General features: G+C 38.4%; 1 protein-coding gene across 1 annotated transcript; it reads left to right on the forward strand.

Moving 5' to 3' along the window:
- The first annotated feature begins 269 nt into the window (after positions 1 to 269).
- On the forward strand, positions 270 to 11,114 carry LOC103405405 (malate dehydrogenase, glyoxysomal). Its single transcript, XM_008344410.4, has 8 exons — positions 270 to 829; positions 925 to 1,239; positions 1,329 to 1,418; positions 1,509 to 1,592; positions 10,302 to 10,337; positions 10,426 to 10,515; positions 10,617 to 10,711; positions 10,796 to 11,114. The coding sequence occupies exons 1-8, from the start codon at positions 530 to 532 to the stop codon at positions 10,866 to 10,868; spliced, it is 1,083 nt and encodes a 360-aa protein (XP_008342632.2). The 5' UTR covers positions 270 to 529; the 3' UTR covers positions 10,869 to 11,114.
- The last annotated feature ends 7,817 nt before the right edge of the window (positions 11,115 to 18,931 follow it).

Consider the following 18,931-nt stretch of genomic DNA (forward strand, 5'->3'; position numbering starts at 1 on the left):
TTTTTTTCCACCCCTATCAAAAGTTATCGGTGAGAAAAATGCACCCGTTTCATATTATGGCTTTTTCCATGGATGAGGATCCTCTCCGGATCCTCTCTGGATCCTCTTTATGAGGATTATATGGATCCTCATATCCTAACCGTTCATCGTATATCGTGCGGTTAGTTTTCATTAATTACTATTTATGTTTAATTTTAAATAATAACATTCAAATGATTTCTAACCGCACAATATATGATAAATAATTAAGATGTGAGAATCCCTAATATCCCTACCATTTGGATCCATGTGATCCAAATCCTTTTCCCATAATAACCCAATTGCGGCGAAGCGCCAGAAGTCAGAAAGTTCGGATCGGTCATAGTATTGGGTTTTGGGAACTTCAACTTGGGATAAGATCAGTTTCCATATTCCACACTGCCCAATTTCCCAGCAAAGCTTTCCCGTCATCGCTCATCCTCTCCGCCCGCTCTCTCTGCTCATTTATTTATCGACGATCAGATCAATTTTCGTCACAAAAAATCACACGATGCAGCAGCAGCCGAGCCCAGAAGTAAACGCGTATCAACGGATTGCTAGAATTTCCGCCCATTTGGACCCACCAAATCTCCAGATGGAGAACGCTGCCACTGTTAGCCGCTTGAATTGCCGCGCCAAGGGCGGCGCCGCTGGTTTCAAAGTAGCCATACTTGGAGCAGCCGGCGGCATAGGCCAGCCTCTCGCCTTGTTAATGAAGATGAACCCCTTGGTCTCCGTTATCCACCTATACGACGTCGTCAACACCCCCGGCGTCACCTCCGATATCAGCCACATGGACACCGGCGCCGTAGTAAGCTCCAAAACCCCAAACCCCAAATCCCAAATTCGTTGATTCATTCATTTCAAATTTCTAAATTTGCAAAATTGGTTTATTGGGTTTTGTAGGTGCGTGGGTTTTTGGGGCAGCAGCAGCTGGAGGAAGCGCTGACCGGAATGGAGCTGGTGATCATTCCGGCCGGTGTGCCCCGAAAACCCGGAATGACAAGGGACGATTTGTTCAACATCAATGCCGGAATCGTCAAGACGATCAGTGAAGCAATCGCCAAGTGCTGTCCGTATGCCATTGTTAACGTGATTAGCAACCCTGTGAACTCCACAGTTCCCATTGCTGCTGAAGTTTTCAAAAAAGCTGGTACCTTTGATCCTAAGAAACTATTGGGAGTCACCATGCTTGATGTTGTTAGAGCCAATACTTTTGTGGTATGCATTTAGTAATTTGATTATTATGTTTTATTGCTACCCAATTGCACATTTTGGCTATAGATTATGAAATTGTTATATGATTGCAGGCAGAGGTTCTGGGTCTTGATCCTAGGGACATCGACGTCCCCGTTGTTGGGGGTCATGCAGGGGTTACAATTTTGCCTCTTCTGTCTCAGGTTAGGACACCTTGTTTTCAGATGTTTCAGCTGTGTGTGTGATTGGGCAGAGAGTTTATTTAAATTCATTGTCGTTATTGCTTTATGCAGGTTAAACCTCCATGCTCTTTCACCCCAAAAGAAGTTGATTACCTAACAGATCGCATTCAGAATGGTGGCACTGAGGTGGTTGAGGTGGGTAACAAAATTCTTATTTTCTTGATTGGCTGCTATTTACATATGGAGACTATATGCTTTACTTTAAGTGAGTGCAAATCCTACAATTTATTTTAATTTAATGCAGAAAGTTAGTTTGATAATTATTTGACAGTACAAATGTGGGAAAGTCTGTTTACAGCTTCAACACCTTGTAGACTGTAGATTGGAAGAATTATAAGTTCTGAATAGTATGTTAAGGCTGATACCCTGACAAAGTACCGTAGAAGGTGTTAAGAGAGTACAACAACAACAACAACAACAACAACAAAGCCTTTTCCCACTAAGTGGGGTCGGCTATATGAATCCTAGAACGCCATTGCGCTCGGTTTTGTGTCATGTCCTCCGTTAGATCCAAGTAATCAAGTCTTTTCTTAGGGTCTCTTCCAAAGTTTTTCTAGGTCTTCCTCTACCCCTTCGGCCCTGAACTTCTGTCCCGTAGTCACATTTTCGAACCGGAGCGTCAGTAGGCCTTCTTTGCACATGTCCAAACCACCGGAACCGATTTTCTCTCATATTTCCTTCAATTTTGGCTACTCCTACTTTACCTTGGATATCCTCATTCCCAATCTTATCCTTTCTCGTGTGCCCATACATCCCACGAAGCATCCTCATCTCCGCTACGCCCATTTTGTGTACGTGTTGATGCTTCACCGCCCAACATTCTGTGCCATACAACATCGTTGGCCTTATTGCCGTCCTATAAAATTTTCCCTTGAGCTTCAGTGGCCTACGACGATCACACAACACGCCGGATACACTCTTACACTTCATCCATCCAACTTGTATTCTATGGTTGAGATCTCCATCTAATTCTCCGTTCTCTTGCAAGATAGATCCTAGGTAGCGAAAACGGTCACTTTTTGTGATCTTCGCTAGATTGCTCCGGTCATTAGTGTGGATAAGTATATAAATGGATAGAGATAGGAAAGCAAACACAAGATGTACGTGATTCACCCAGATTGGCTACGTCCACGGAATAGAGGAGTTCTCATTAATTGTGAAGGGTTTACACAAGTACATAGGTTCAAGCTCTCCTTTAGGGAGTACAAGTGAATGATTTAGTACAAAAGACATTAGGAAATATTGTGGGAGAATGATCTCGTAACCACGAAACTTCTAAGTCCCGGAGTGTGGTATCGGCTTGACTTTCCTTATCTGTCTCATAGGTAGATGTGGAATCTTCTCTGGAAGTACTCTTCCTCCATCCAGGGGTGGTATCTGTAACTGGTGGAGATGCACAAGGTAATGTATCAATGTCACTTGAAGCTTACTTGTAGTTTCAGGCTTGGTCAAGCGCGATACAAACCATGTAGTAGGAGTCCCCCAAGTCGCCGAGCTAGGGGATCTGCTGAAAGAGGTAACAGACAAGGTAAGCAATCAGAGCTCCGGCTGATTGTTCACATTCTCCCTATCTTGCAGGCAGCATGAAGGATAAAGAGAAGAAAAATGAGAAGAGATGATATGGGATACTTTTGCTTTTGAAGAAGTAACTTTCCACAGGCTTATTCTTGAACTGGGCTGGAGGGTTTTCTGGTTTCCTCCAAAGTATAAGGCCGACTGAAGAATTTGAGGGTCAAAACAAGTCCATCAAATCTAGAGTACGTTCGACCCTGCTGATATGGGATACTTTTGCTTTTGACAGAGTAGTGGATGTATCGGCACGTGTGCTGTTACGCTTGTCTCCACATGCTTCCTTGTATCCTTCTCACTTGCCCTATCTGTTCCTCAGGCAGATGCGGTATCTTCCTTGGAAGCATAAGATGTTAAAGATGAGTACTCGGGAGCAATGTCAGGGTAAGGGGTTCCAGGCAGTCAGTTCCTGGCTGGAAGCTTGATTCCAAGTGCTGACTGATTGCTCTCTTTCTCCTTGTCTTGCAGGTAAGAACAAGGCCAAAGGAAAAGACAGGGAAAAAGCATGATATGGGATACTCTTGCTTTTAACCCTGATGATATGAGATATTCTTGCTCTAGTATAGCTTGTTTACAGAGGTATTATCGGGGGGAAAGAAAGCTGAATATTTCGAAAGGCTTCGTTGGGAGTGCCCTCTCAGATAAGAGGAAGGGTTGAGCATTTTTGCAGGTCTGCCTGTCCGTTGGGGATGGAGGTCGACATATATAGGAGTCTCCCTAACATCAAGTAATAATGCTATTCCTTTACCCTGCTTGGTCATAGCACGGTAGTGGGAGCTGCCAGCTTCACAAGTTTTAACTCTGTCAGAGCACTTTGAAAAAAATGGTCTGTGGTATCTGGAAAGCTGATGTTGCGTGTGAAGATTACAGACAAGCTTTATCCAAGGAGATCCGGCTCTTGAAGTTGGGAAAGTGGTGCCTCTTCGGTTTTCGAACAAGCAATCATGTCGGGGATCTGGCTCTCGAGATTCGGAGAACGATGCCTCTTCGATTTTTGAGAAAGCAATCATGCTGGGGGTCTGGCTCTCGAGAATCGGAGAGCGGTGTCTTCGATTTTTGAGAAAGTAATCATGTTGGGAGTTGGGAGTGTTTTCTCGAATATGAGTAAAGGTTGGGCATGTTTGCTAGTCTACCTTGCCACGAAGCACAGAGGTTGACACACAGGGACTTTCCAATTATCCAGCAGTGGTACTGTTCTTTTACCCTCTCTTCGATTTTTGAGAAAGTAATCATGTTAGGAGTCTGGCTCTCGAGATTCGGAGGGCGGTGCCTCTTCGATTTTGGAGCAAGCAATCTTGTTGGGGGTGTTTTCTCGAATGTGAGTAAAGGTTGGGCATGTTTGCTAGTCTACCTTGCCACGAAGCACAGAGGGTGACACACAGGGACTTTCAAATTATCCAGCAGTGGTACTGTTCCTTTACCCTCTCTTCGATTTTTGAGAAAGTAATCATGTTGGGAGTCTGGCTCTCGAGATTCGGAGGGCGATGCCTCTTCGATTTTGGGGCAAGCAATCTTGTTGGGAGTGTTTTCTCGAATGTGAGTAAAGGTTGGGCATGTTTGCTAGTCTACCTTGCCATGAAGCACAGAGGTTGACACACCGGGACTTTCCAATTATCCAGCAGTGGTACTGTTCCTTTACCCTTGTGGGTAATAATATGGTAGCTAGGCCGTCAAAATTTATGTGTCTAAACTTTGTTAGTGTTGTTTCTTTGCTATTCTTTTACCCTTCTTGGTCAGAGCGATGTAGTGAGAGTTGCAAGCTTCACGTGTCTCGACTTTGTCAGAGAACTTTGGCAAAGTTATATGTGGTACCCATGAGCTACTGTTGCGTGTGGGAAGTGGGTGATTGAACAGTACGATTCATGTGCTTTCTACTTCGCCAGAAATCTTCGACAGAATGCCCATAATTTCCGCAAAGCTGAGTGTGCGTGTGACAGGTGCTGACAAGGCTGGAAAAGTAGTCTCAACTTTGTCAGAGGACTTTGGCAAAGTTATATGTGGTACCCATGAGCTACTGTTGAGTGTGGGAAGTGGGTGATTGAACAGTATGATTCATGTGCTTTCTACTTCGCCAGAAATCATCGACAGAATGCCCATAATTTCCGCAAAGCTGAGTGCGTGTGACAGGTGCTGACAAGGCTGGAAAAGTAGGTGCCTCTTCGATTTCTGAGATCGACCCTCGTGGTCTCTGAGCAGCCCAGCTTTTGAGAAAGCAAACCTCTTCGATTTCTGAGATCTGCCCTCGTGGTCTCTGAGCAGTCCAGCTTTTGAGAAAGCAAACCTCTTCGATTTTTGAGATCGGCCCTCGTGGTCTCTGAGCAGCCCAGCTTTTGAGAAAGCAAACCTCTTCGATTTCTGAGATCGGCCTTCGTGGTCTTTGAGCAGCCCAGCTTTTGAGAAAGCAAACGCCTCTTCGATTTCTGAGATCGACCCTCGTGGTCTCTGAGCAGCCCAGCTTTTGAGAAAGCAACGCCTCTTCGATTTCTGAAGCTTCGTCGAGTGCAGATTTTTATAGAGGCTGACATTAAGTTCCAAAGCACACTTGAATATCCACCAGTAGAAGCTCCATTCTTGCACTTCTAAGATCTTGATTTGTCCGACCTCTTCTCTTTTCTACACCTTTGAAAATGTCTGGCCCCTCCGACCGTCGTTTTGACTTGAACCTTGTTGAAGAGGCAGCCCCGCCTTCTCCAGACAACATATGGCGCCCATCCTTCGTCTCCCCTACTGGTCCTCTTACCGTTGGGGATTCCGTGATGAAGAATGATATGACCGCTGCGGTAGTGGCCAGGAACCTTCTCACTCCCAAAGATAACAGACTACTTTCCAAACGGTTTGATGAGTTGGCTGTTAAGGATTCTCTGGCTCTTAGTGTTCAGTGTGCAGGTTCTGTGTCTAATATGGCCCAACGCCTATTTGCTCGAACCCGCCAAGTTGAATCATTGGCGGCTGAAGTGATGAGTCTCAAACAGGAGATTAGAGGGCTCAAGCATGAGAATAAACAGTTGCACCGGCTCGCACATGACTATGCTACAAACATGAAGAGGAAGCTTGACCAGATGAAGGAATCTGATGGTCAGGTTTTACTTGATCATCAGAGATTTGTGGGTTTGTTCCAAAGGCATTTATTGCCTTCGTCTTCTGGGGCTGTACCGCGTAATGAAGCTCCAAATGATCAACCTCTGATGCCTCCTCCTTCTAGGGTTCTGTCCAGTACTGAGGCTCCGAATGATCCCCCTCCGGTGCCTTCTCTTTCTGGGGCTCTACCGACTGCCGAGACTTCTCCTAAGCAACCTTTGTGAAGGCTCCCTCTTGTTTGTTTATTTTGACTCAAGTATATGTACATATTTGTAATTTATCGGGGATATCAATAAATAAGCTTTCCTTCATTTCAACGTATTGTGTTAAATCACCAAAGCCTTCTTCGCTAAGTTCTTTGAATTTTCTTTTGTTGAAGCTTGTATGTTGGAGCTTTGTGAGTGGAGCATGTAGGTTGAGGTAGTGTTCCCTTAATTTCCCGAGCGAGGACAACTTCTCGGTTGGAGACTTGGAAAATCCAAGTCACTGAGTGGGATCGGCTATATGAATCTTAGAACGCCATTGTGTTCTGTCCTATGTCATGTCCTCTGTTAGATTCAAGTACTCTAAGTCTTTTCTTAGGGTCTCTCTCAAAGTTTTCCTGGGTCTTCCTCTACCCATTCGGCCCTGAACCTTTGTCCCATAGTCGCATCTTCTAATCGGAGCGTCAGTAGGCCTTCTTTGCACATGTCCAAACCACCGTAACCGATTTTCTCTCATCTTTCCTTCAATTTCGGCTACTCCTACTTTACCCCGGATATCCTCATTCCTAATCTTATCCTTTCTCGTGTGCCCACACATCCAACGAAGCATCCTCATCTCCGCTACACCCATTTTGTGTACGTGTTGATGCTTCACCGCCCAACATTCTGTGCCATACAGCATCGCCGGCCTTATTGCCGTCCTATAAAATTTTCCCTTGAGCTTCAGTGGCATACGGCGGTCACACAACACGCCGGATGCACTCTTCCACTTCATCCATCCAGCTTGTATTCTATGGTTGAGATCTCCATCTAATTCTCCGTTCTTTTGCAAGATAGATCCTAGGTAACGAAAACGGTCGCTCTTTGGTATTTCTTGATCTCCGATCCTCACCCCTAACTCGTTTTGGCCTCCATTTGCACTGAACTTGCACTCCATATATTCTGTCTTTGATCGGCTTAGGCGAAGACCTTTAGATTCCAACACTTCTCTCCAAAGGTTAAGCTTTGCATTTACCCCTTCTTGAGTTTCATCTATCAACACTATATCGTCTGCGAAAAGCATACACCAAGTAATATCATCTTGAATATGTCCTGTTAACTCATCCATTACCAACGCAAAAAGGTAAGGACTTAAGGATGAGCCTTGATGTAATCCTACAGTTATGGGAAAGCTTTCGGTTTGTCCTTCATGAGTTCTTACGGCAGTCTTTGCTCCTTCATACATATCCTGTATAGCTTGGATATATGCTACTCGTACTCCTTTCTTCTCTAAAATTCTCCAAAGAATGTCTCTTGGGACCCTATCATACGCTTTTTCCAAATCTATAAAGACCATGTGTAAATCCTTTTTCCCATCTCTATATCTTTCCATCAATCTTCGTAAGAGATAGATTGCCTCCATGGTTGAGCGCCCTGGCATGAACCCGAATTGGTTGTCCGAAACCCGTGTCTCTTGCCTCAATCTATGCTCAATGACTCTCTCCCAGAGCTTCATTGTATGACTCATTAGCTTAATACCCCTATAGTTCATGCAGTTTTGTACATCGCCCTTATTCTTGTAGATAGGCACCAGAGTGCTCGTTCGCCACTCATTTGGCATCTTCTTCGTTTTCAAAATCCTATTGAAAAGGTCAGTGAGCCATGTTATACCCGTCTCTCCCAAAACTTTCCACACTTCGATTGGTATATCGTCTGGGCCTACTGCTTTTCTATGCTTCATCTTCTTCAAAGCTACAACCACTTCTTCCTTCCGGATTCTACGATAAAAAGAGTAGTTTCTACACTCTTCTGAGTTACTCAACTCCCCTAAAGAAGCACTCCTTTCATGTCCTTCATTGAAAAGATTATGAAAATAACCTTTCCATCTGTCTTTAACCGCGTTCTCTGTAGCAAGAACCTTTCCATCCTCATCCTTGATGCACCTCACTTGGTTTAGGTCCCTTGTCTTCTTTTCCCTTGCTCTAGCTAGTTTATAGATATCCAACTCTCCTTCTTTGGTATCTAGTCGTTTATACATATCGTCATAAACCGCTAACTTAGCTTCTCTCACAGCTTTCTTCGCCTCTTGCTTCGCTTTTCTATACCTTTCACCATTTTCATCGGTCCTATCCTTGTATAAGGCTTTACAACATTCCTTCTTAGCCTTCACCTTTGTTTGTACCTCCTCATTCCACCACCAAGATTCCTTTTGGTGTGGGGCAAAGCCCTTGGACTCTCCTAATACCTCTTTTGCTACTTTTCGGATACAACTAGCCATGGAATCCCACATTTGGTTAGCTTCCCCCTCTCTATCCCACACACACTGGGTGGTTATTTTCTCTTTGAAAATGGCTTGTTTTTCTTCTTTTAGATTCCACCATCTAGTCATTGGGCACTTCCAAGTCTTGTTCTTTTTTCTCACTCTTTTGATATGTACATCCATCACCAACAAGCGATGTTGATTAGCCACGCTCTCTCCTGGTATAACTTTGCAATCCTTACAAGTTATACGATCCCTTTTCCTCATTAGAAGAAAATCTATTTGTGTTTTTGACGACCCACTCTTGTAGGTGATCACATGTTCTTCCCGCTTCTTAAAGAAGGTGTTGGCTAAGAAGAGATCATATGCCATTGCAAAATCCAAGATAGCTTCCCCATCCTCGTTTCTCTCCCCAAAACCATGGCCACCATGAAAACCTCCATAGTTGCCTGTCTCCCTGCCCACGTGTCCATTTAAATCTCCTCCTATAAATAACTTCTCCGTCTGAGCAATTCCTTGCACCAAGTCTCCAAGGTCTTCCCAAAATTTCTCCTTCGAACTCGTATCCAACCCTACTTGAGGTGCGTACGCACTAATCACATTGATAAGTTCTTGTCCTATTACAATCTTGATTGCCATGATTCTATTTCCTACCCTCTTGACATCTACAACATCTTGTGTCAAGGTCTTGTCCACGATGATGCCAACACCGTTTCTCGTTCTATTTGTGCCCGAATACCATAGTTTAAACCCTGAGTTTTCTAGATCCTTTGCCTTACACCCAACCCACTTAGTTTCTTGTAGGCACATAATATTTATCCTTCTCCTCACCATAACTTCTACTACTTCCATAGATTTTCCCGTCAAGGTTCCTATATTCCACGTTCCTAAACGCATTTTGCTCTCTTGAACTCTACCCTTCTGTCCTAGCTTCTTCACCCTTCCCCGTCTAATATGATCAAAGTACTTCTTTTGTGTGTCCCGTGTAAAGTTGATAGGAGCATATGCTCCCAAACAACTTTGAGTGGAGTCGTTCGAAAAGAAGTTTCTATAGCCCCCTTGCTCATTTAACACTGCATCCGGGTGCCGATGGAGATACAGCGACCCTTGCTCACTTATCACTGTGCTCAGGCCACACAGCGCGCCACTTACGGGTGACGCCCTAGCTTTAGCGCGATTTCGTTCTGGATTCATTTTGTACAATTGATGGAGTATCTAAGCAATAGTTGTGGACTCCCTTTCTATTTGCAGCAACTTTCTTTGTGGTCATCGTGAATACTTGCAGATTTGGGCATGCAAAAGACATGATAACAATTAACAGGGTGGGATAAAGGTACTTTAGTATCACGGACTAGCTCATGTCAAAGATTTGCTTATTAGGATTCAAAAATTGCTCTTGTAAATGAAAGCAGCTGGTATTGAGAGCTTTTCCCATTCCCTCAGTGTTTGCACAGACTCCTTAAGTGGTTATGAGGTCTTATGCAAGAGGTTTAGTAGTCATAGCATTGTCTTCTGCTTCATATACCAACCTGGTTTCCTGTCTTTAGGCTACCACTCTCTGGCTCAGTGCTGTCATGTTTTTAACACTATGCTTAGTCTCATCTCATCTTTTAGAAGAGTGAAGTCTCCTCTATTTTGTGATTGGAAATTAAAAAACAGTGCCTTGCTTCAAAACCTTTTGCATTTTCGTGCCACCATAATTTTATTGATACTCAAGAGTGCTAGTTTACCAGGCAATCTTTACATGTTTTTCAGGCAAAAGCTGGAGCTGGTTCTGCAACATTATCAATGGTTGGTAGTTTCTGAAGTTTTACTTTTTCTTAATTTATTTTTGTTTCTGTTATTGCAGTTGTATTTACAGTAACTGAAAAAAATGCAGGCATATGCTGCTGTTAAATTTGCAGACGCATGCCTCCGTGGCTTGCGAGGAGATGCTGGGGTTGTCGAATGTGCATTTTTGGCTTCTCAGGCATGTTACTGGTATTTTATTTGCCTCTGTATGAACTGAATTTATGTCATAAACTGGTCTTTCTTGTCTTCGACCTAACAAGGAATGCATGCCTAGTGTAGGTGACTGAACTTCCCTTCTTTGCATCCAAGGTGCGGCTTGGCCGTACTGGAGCCGAGGAAATCTACCCTCTTGGCCCCCTGAATGAGTATGAGAGGTCCGTAATCTTACCTGTTTTGAAGCCGTGCAATTGACTCAATCTATACGAAAAGTTTTACATTTTTCCGTGTTTGCAAAACAGGGCTGGCTTGGAGAAGGCAAAGAAAGAACTAGCAGCAAGCATTCAGAAGGGGGTTTCTTTCGTCAGAAAATGAAGAGGTTGTGTTTACTACTTTACGTTGGAGATGAAACCGTTTTAGAATTTAGATGGTCCCTTGATACCCTTTCTCAACATCACATTGATAGAAAATAAACGGTGGGTAATCGATCTATCAAATGCAAACCAAGACGCTCTCTACAACTCCTTGATTTAGAGCATCACATGTAGGTTTCTAAGTTGTGTCATATGGCTTGTATGGTACTCGAACATGTTCCTCAAAAATAAAACGTGTGTTGAGGCAGCGATTGATTTTCTTTAATTCATTTATATCCACCCAAGATCAAAGTGAAATGAAATGTTTGTTGCAACGAAGCGAAAAGGAAAATGAAACGTGTTTTTGGTTCTCGCCTTGGGTTCAGATTCGACTTTGTATAGAAGCTTGGGCTTCAATGGGTGGTTCGCGACTGTAACAACTTCGAGCTTCGGTAAGATAATGCTGATTAATTTCAGCTAAGTAGAATTAATGAAGTGCATATTGCGTTCGCTAATTGAATTCACTCTCTGCATGGGATTCGTAGTTCAAGTGGTTTCCAACCCGAATCCAAGGGTAGCCCAACTTTGAACATACATGGGCTAATGGGCCTGTTCTTTTCAAACACCTCCTCTAATACTATAAAGAGAATGCGTACAATTATTCCAAGAGTTAGGGGTGTCAATTCGTGCTCACGGGTCAAGTTCTGGTTGACATGAATTCGACACGAACAAATTAGGGTCAGCTCAAACATGACACACTTGTTGCTCTGGTCGTTTTTTTTTTCAAACCCTAACACGACGATCATTAAACATGTTTATCGACAGTGACACGATTAACCGGTTTAGTATTTAACGTTACAAACATATTCATAAACTTTAATGTTTACATCAAATGAACGGGTTAAACTTGCCACTTCACCTTCAGTTAAGATGTACTATCTCGTGTTGTATGGTTTACATGAATCGTGCATTACGACGTGTTGAAGCGTATTAGTTTCCAAGTGGATTGACCCAAAAACACACACTGCATCAACAACACGATCATGACACAAGCATGCTTATGGCCAATTTGAACTCGTTAATTTCGTGTCGATTTCTTTTTGGGTTGTCTTGTGTCTAATAAATATGGAGTTCAAAACAAGATATGAACTCAACAAAAATTTTAGAAGTGGGATCATAAGACTAAGCCAGACTGTTGGTTAGGGCCTTGTCCCATTTAGTGTTGGTCGATGCATAGGTCCAGTTAACAGTTATTTTGGTGATCATCTGATTCAGATGAGGAACCAAATTTTGGACATCCTCGACCAAAAGTCTAAAACAATCTTATAGTGTTTTCCAATTTTTTGATATAAACCATATACGATATTGAGCAAGGATTCATATTCGAGTCCTTAGATGTCCAATAATTATTATATTTTTTTTAAGTTTGTGATAAAATTGAAATTTTAAAGAATTGTAATATCCTAAATCTTAAAATTTGTTCAATCATATTGCATTCAGTCCTTTTACTTATTTGATATATCTATATCATAGATTTTTTTTGTCGATAATTATCTATATCACAACTAAATCGTTTTTAGCTATCTATATTATAGATATTTTTTGCTTATAATCTAACTCTTCAAAATTAGTTGTACTCAATTTTATTTTAAATATGTTTCGATTGAAAATTTTTGTAATCCTTATTATAATAAGTATGTTACAATTAGACTCAATTTAAAAAACAGCTTAGATTTTTGGACGATATAACTTTTACCCCTAACCACACAAATTTAACCATAAGTAACCGGTCTTTCTCAAATGAGGACAAATATGTGTTTATTTTACTCAAAATTTGTGCCTTAAGTAGTTGAATGGTACGATGGTTAAATGTCTTTATCAAAATTATACTTCCTTTTAGATATTTTGCGACAAAATTAGGATGCTTCCTTCACTTTGAATAATCATTTTAAGAAGGAAAAAAAAAATGAAAACCATTAAAATAATATCGAAACAGAAAATGATATCATTTCGTTTTCTCTTTTTACACATCGGTTTTATTTCTGACCATAAGTTTAAATAAATTAAATTAAAACAACAAACACAATTCAACATGAATTTGTAAGAGAATAACAAATCCGTGTGATAATCATTTACCTATCGAAACTGACAAATGCTTAAAAGTTTAATAACATACAAAACCATGCCCATTTAACCAAATAGAAAACAAGACAATGAAAATTACTAGTGGGAAAGCGGGATGTTCTGGTGTGTGTTGGTTGGTGGATGCATAAGGAACATAGTAAGATAGGATAACAATATACCACCAATTCAGCAATCAGCATGCATGCATGCATGAATGTACTTGAATTTTGAACATTTTTGACCCCCCCGGACGGACTGATAGGGCAAAAATATGGTAGTGGTAGTGGTAGATCCAAAGATTGGTTCAACAATTAATTATTAAAGTAGGAACTGCCCTTTTCTCAATTCTCAATTTCGTTACCCTACCAAACCCCCTGTCTGTATGTGTCGGCATCCGTGGAAAACATCCATCAAATTGTTGTCATTTTAGGACAGTGATCACTTTCAATTCACTAGCAAATATCACAACATTTTAACATGCATGCACTATGGATCAATCAAGTTGTGTGTCAAGGTGAATTGATATACACTCATCCTATTGAACGTGGGGTTGCCCTATTAATACGAGAGTTTATGGCGTTTTAATTCACTTTGTATGAGGATAATGAATTATTCACCCATTAATAACTTGAATATTCTGGTTAACTAATTTCGCATTATTTTAGAGTCATGAAATTGAAAGTTTGAAATTTTGAGTTATGAGATTGAAGTTTGATGATGGATTTTTTATAAACTGATAGTATATACTTTTTTTTTCTTATATTTATTTCGACATTACTCAAACAAATTTATTTGGTAATATGTGCATGTTAAACCACAAATTGAACCAAACTACACTACAACATTGGTGAACCAATTTCAACAATTTTAAGTCATATGGTTCAGTTGTGATTTGAAATACAGGCAAACCGCAATGTGCGGTTTGGATCGTGATTTGAACCTAAACCTGAACCTATCCAAATCGTGGCCAGCCCTAGGCCAAACCAATTCATGTTATAAAAGACCCTAAAATATTCAAAGTATCACATTTTTCTCCCATGTTAAGACAAGAAACATGACGAGTTCAATGGATAAATGAAGCACCATCCTACACTAATTAAAAAAATTAAAAAAATTAAAAAAATTAAAAAAAAACCTCTCCAGCTACATCATATTTACCTTTTAGGGTTGTGTTATTAGGAAAAGAGAAACTTTGGATGTGGTCTCTGGTTATGAATATTTTTTTATTGAAACTTGTTGGTTTTCAATTTTTGATCGAAGTCCCTGAAATTAATGCGATAATTCATTTCTATATACGTTAATATCTTTTTTAAATTAAAATTTTGAAATTTATAGTTGTTTATATTAATGAGATTTTAAATAAAAAACCATAATTTGTGGGATTAAAAATATTAAAATATAAATTATACTATTGTGTGTGTGTGTGTATATATATATATATATATATATATATAAACATGGGTACATCCATCTAGATTAATCAAAAAGTTATTGTACCAAAAATATGGGTACATTCTTCAAAATCACAAAAAAAAAAAAAAGATATTAGGCTTAATAACATTAGTAAATTTCTTCGATTAAACTTGATATAGATACATTCTCAAATTAAAGCAAAAAGAATGTAAAAATGGATTAGAAAAAAAATTGAATAGATTTTATATAAAAAAAAGGGTACATTTTACATATAACAAATTGGTATATTTAAGAATGAGTACATTTTAAGATTAAAATTTTGATAAAATTGCATGAATGCGTACATATAAGATTACAAAATTGAAAACATTAAAAAAAAAAGCTAATGGGTACAAACTTATTCTAATTTTATTTATTTATTTTGGAATGTTTTGAATTGAAAATTAGTTAGGAGTTTAATAAAGGTGTGAGTATTAAAAATCTAAATCTATTATTAGTTTGTATTTTATAAAATTATGTAACTAACATGTAAATTCATCATTACATTAATGCTAGGGACTTGGATTAAAATCTAAAAAGATTTCAATCAATGAACATTACTAACTAGGGACCGGATACTAATTTTTCCTTAGGAAAAAGTTTAAGCTCATTTTTATATGGAAATAGTTTGATGCATAGCTTGAGATAGATGTTAATCGAAACACAAATAGTTTGATGCATATCTTCAGGGTTGTGATATTAGCAAAAAAAAATTATATTTTTATAGTTTTTGACACTGATAATATTTAAAAATATATATATTTATATTCACACATCCCAAATTACTTCTTCCACACCTTTTTAATTTTTTTAATATTTTTCTATCAAGTGTTGGTGGTGTGTAGAAAATATTAAAAATTTAAAAAAATATGAGATAAATAATTTAGGATGTGTGAATATAATCTCTCAATAAATAATAAACGCGTTAGATCATAGTGGATTACATCGAGGATGGAATATTCAAACCTAAAAAGCTTCCTGCTAAGTTAAATATTCATAAAACTTTTAACGTTGAATCTTCTTCAATCAAGTAAAGAGAGTCCCCACCGATACATTTGTACCTGCAATTTTTATGCTTTGTAAATCCAGGATCTGCTAGATTATTCTGCGACTTTATGGTTTATTTAACCTAAACGCCAAAAATAATTCAATCTCCTTTACAGCTTTTGTGTTCTTCTGCGTGGCCTAGCACTTTCGTACATTGAATTTTCAAATGGATCCAGATCCTCTCCGGATCTAAGAATCCTGAGCTTAGGGATCAATTGATCTGGTCCGTTGAAATTTGATCCAATGGTTACAAACAGAAAGTCTCACTAAAGTTATAATAATTGTAATCGTTTGATCAAATTTTAACGAGTCGGATCAATTAATCTTTAGGCTCAAGATTCTTAAATCCGAAGAGGATCTGGATCCTTTTCAAATGTTATACCGATGTCGATGGAAGGCGGAGTCACATTTCTCGCTTTTGCTTTTTACGAAATCATCTCAATATCCTCTCGCTTCGTGTCTGCATCATTTGCATTCATGGGTTAATAGTAACTGGGTTCTGATATGTTATAATTTGATGCACGTGATTTCGGCAATCCAGTTTATGTTTGACACATGATTTAACTATTTTTAATTAGAAAATGGAATTAACTCAGCTCTCCAATGGATGAGAGGAGTTTCTTGTCAAAATATTCTGTAATTGTTTTGCAAAATTTTATGTTTGCGATTGAAATCGTTCATATTATAAATTATTCAACAAAAATCAATAAGATTTGATATCATTAAACTTTAGCATATCTCTGAAAAAATTAGGTTTTCATTCTAATACAAGGATATCTTTATACTAAGGTAATGAAGTCATACTAGTAAAAAAATAGATGTGATATTAGTATTATAGGAAAATCTCTATAAAATAATTTTTAATAAAGAAATAACCTCCTAAAGTTATAAAAAAATTCTTGTGCCATTAAACAATGTCTAATAGAACTACGACTTCTCTCACCCTTTTAATATAAATAATATCGTTTGGTAAAAAAAACATAACACTACAACTCAAACAAAATTTGAAACATGGTAAAATTTAACTATGATTTCTTAGTTAATAATTTATCTTTTAAAGCTTTCATAATTTCACAAAGAAAATTGAAAATGTATTATAAAGATAAATAAAAGTAGAAAATAGACTCCAATCATCTAACTGGAGCCCTCCTCCATCTGAGAATTCATCCCTCCCTCGTGGGCGGTATCGTTTGACTAATTTTGAAGGAATAAGCGTTATATTTATCATTTTCATAGATTTTTTGTCTCTACAAAAAATGGTTCATCGCCCAAAAAAAATAAGAGAAAACAAATATGGGTTCAATCATATGTAGTCATTTTCAAGACCAAAGTCCATACAATTCCAACTAAATCCATTGAAAAAAAAATATGAAGTGATGGATTTCAATTCTTTGAAGATTTAATACACAAACTGGAGGAATGAGACGAAAGCAACAAACATCATTTACTTAGGAAACTGATCAACCCATATTGGAGTTCTTTTCCCACCTTTAGACTTGCAATTGAGGCTCTTCCATTGGAGGAAGTCTGGGAAGGGGTGTTATTGTTTTATTTTAATTTTAATGATGGAGATAATAGTTTTTTAATTTTTTATGTAAATAGGAAATTGTTGTTTACTCTTAAAACGTGTCAAATTTTGATTGAGTCCATTAGGCATTGTCCTGTAGCACGATTAACCTCACACAAGTTTTTCTTCAACTTGAGATCATTTATGTATAGGAAAAAACTCTACATTGTAATAAATTATAATTTTTCTTGATCTCATCTTAAGGAAACACACCTCTATATGGTTATAATTTGGGTGATACTATCTACACACTTCTTTTTACCTTCTACACTCCCTCTTAATTTCGACCTTTACTTTTTTTTCAATTCATTCGATTCGATAACCAAAAAATAAAATTGTGTGTGTAGAAGATACAAATTGATGTACATATAGCACCATCCTATTTTAATAATTCGAACAAATTTTTATATTTTACTACAGGGATGATGTAATCATTTCAATTAATTCACACGCACTATCCACATATTCCACTTTCTTCTAACATCTTCCTCATTCTCTTGGTAACCTAGAAGTTAGTACTGTGTCAACTTGTCAAGCACAATGTCTTACAAACCACGGAAAACTAGGTCGACCCTTCATAAGCGAAATGAGTTCAGTGCACTGCGTACACATAGTAGTAACAAAGATCAAGTGGTGAGGAAGGTTACGGAAATGAATTCGAATTTTGATAGGTTTAGGGTTTGATTATTTTAATATTGTAACCGAGGTGTTTTAAAAAAAAAGAATAAGAAAAAACGACACGAAATGAATATTACTAGAATAATGAGTTTTTTTGTATCATAACTATGTTTGTATTCCTACTTTGTTCATGATAAGGATTTTTGGTGAAAGTTTTAAAATTTACAAGGTGGTGGTAATATCAAGTTTATTTTTTGAAAGGGTGTCTGAAACTTTCAAATTGGCCTTATTAACTACCAGTGATTTCATTTCAGAGTTGAGGCCCATAGATGTCGATAAAATTGAATGAAGTCAAAGAAGCAGATTGAGAAGGCAACATATTAAATTAGGGTTGCGACTTGCCATTCATGAATTGAACTATCCTACCTATATCGTGGACTTGCAGTTACAGTTCCCTCCTTCTCAATTCAATTCAATTCAATTGCCACTTTTATTACACATATCAAATCTTCAGGCCTGATGAGTCCTTGAAAACTGAAACTGTATTTCCTATACCATCCACTCATGCCTCTCCCAAAATCAACAAACGCAAGCAAACTTTTTGTCAATTAATTATGAAGCTTATTTAATTTAAAAATCTAACTAATGCGATTGTGGCAATTGTAGGGAGCACAAATGACAGAAGATTTCAGTGGCATGCACACTCAAGTGCTTGAAAATAAATCACCACGACAATCTGACGAAGAAAATTATCATTAGCACTTCAAATAAATATAATGTAACATTACCTAATTGCCATTGCTTCTTCTTTTTCTCTCTTTTAGGAAAAAGCAGGTATTGTGACTTAATCTGTGGGATGTTTGCAATGGCCAATAAGTTTCTAAGTTGTTGGACTAAGGGATATAAGGGGGCATATCAAGGAAAAGTAGAACGTACGGGAGATATCGAAATTTTTTTGCTAATTCCATGTGTTTTTAAAGAGTAAAGCTAGATAGACCAATTTTTTAGATCAAATTTGGAAATCATAATGTGTTACCAATATAAAATAAGCACGTTAATTATAACTTAAGTAATAATTTAATTATCAACAACCACGTCATGCATTTTACAAAATTTGTTTTAAAATTTTGATCTCCTTTGCATTACATTTTTAAAATCATTTACTTACTACTCTTTTGTCTTTGCATTGCAAAATGCTAGCACATGACAAATATACATGTAGTGGAAGAAAGAACATTCCCATATGAGAATCTAAGACTAAACGTATACGGATATTT

The sequence above is a fragment of the Malus domestica genome, chromosome 02 (genome assembly GCF_042453785.1).
Source record: "Malus domestica chromosome 02, GDT2T_hap1".
In the NCBI taxonomy this organism is placed as follows: Eukaryota; Viridiplantae; Streptophyta; class Magnoliopsida; order Rosales; family Rosaceae; genus Malus; species Malus domestica.

What these genes read in the sequence shown, in the direction of transcription:
- LOC103405405 (XM_008344410.4), top strand. Translation starts at nt 530, where the DNA reads ATGCAGCAGCAGCCGAGCCCAGAAGTAAACGCGTATCAACGGATTGCT. An exon ending in TTTTGCCTCTTCTGTCTCAG is followed by an intron (nt 1,419 to 1,508) that starts GTTAGGACACCT and finishes TGCTTTATGCAG; the next exon opens with GTTAAACCTCCATGCTCTTT. An exon ending in GTTCTGCAACATTATCAATG is followed by an intron (nt 10,338 to 10,425) that starts GTTGGTAGTTTC and finishes AAAAAAATGCAG; the next exon opens with GCATATGCTGCTGTTAAATT.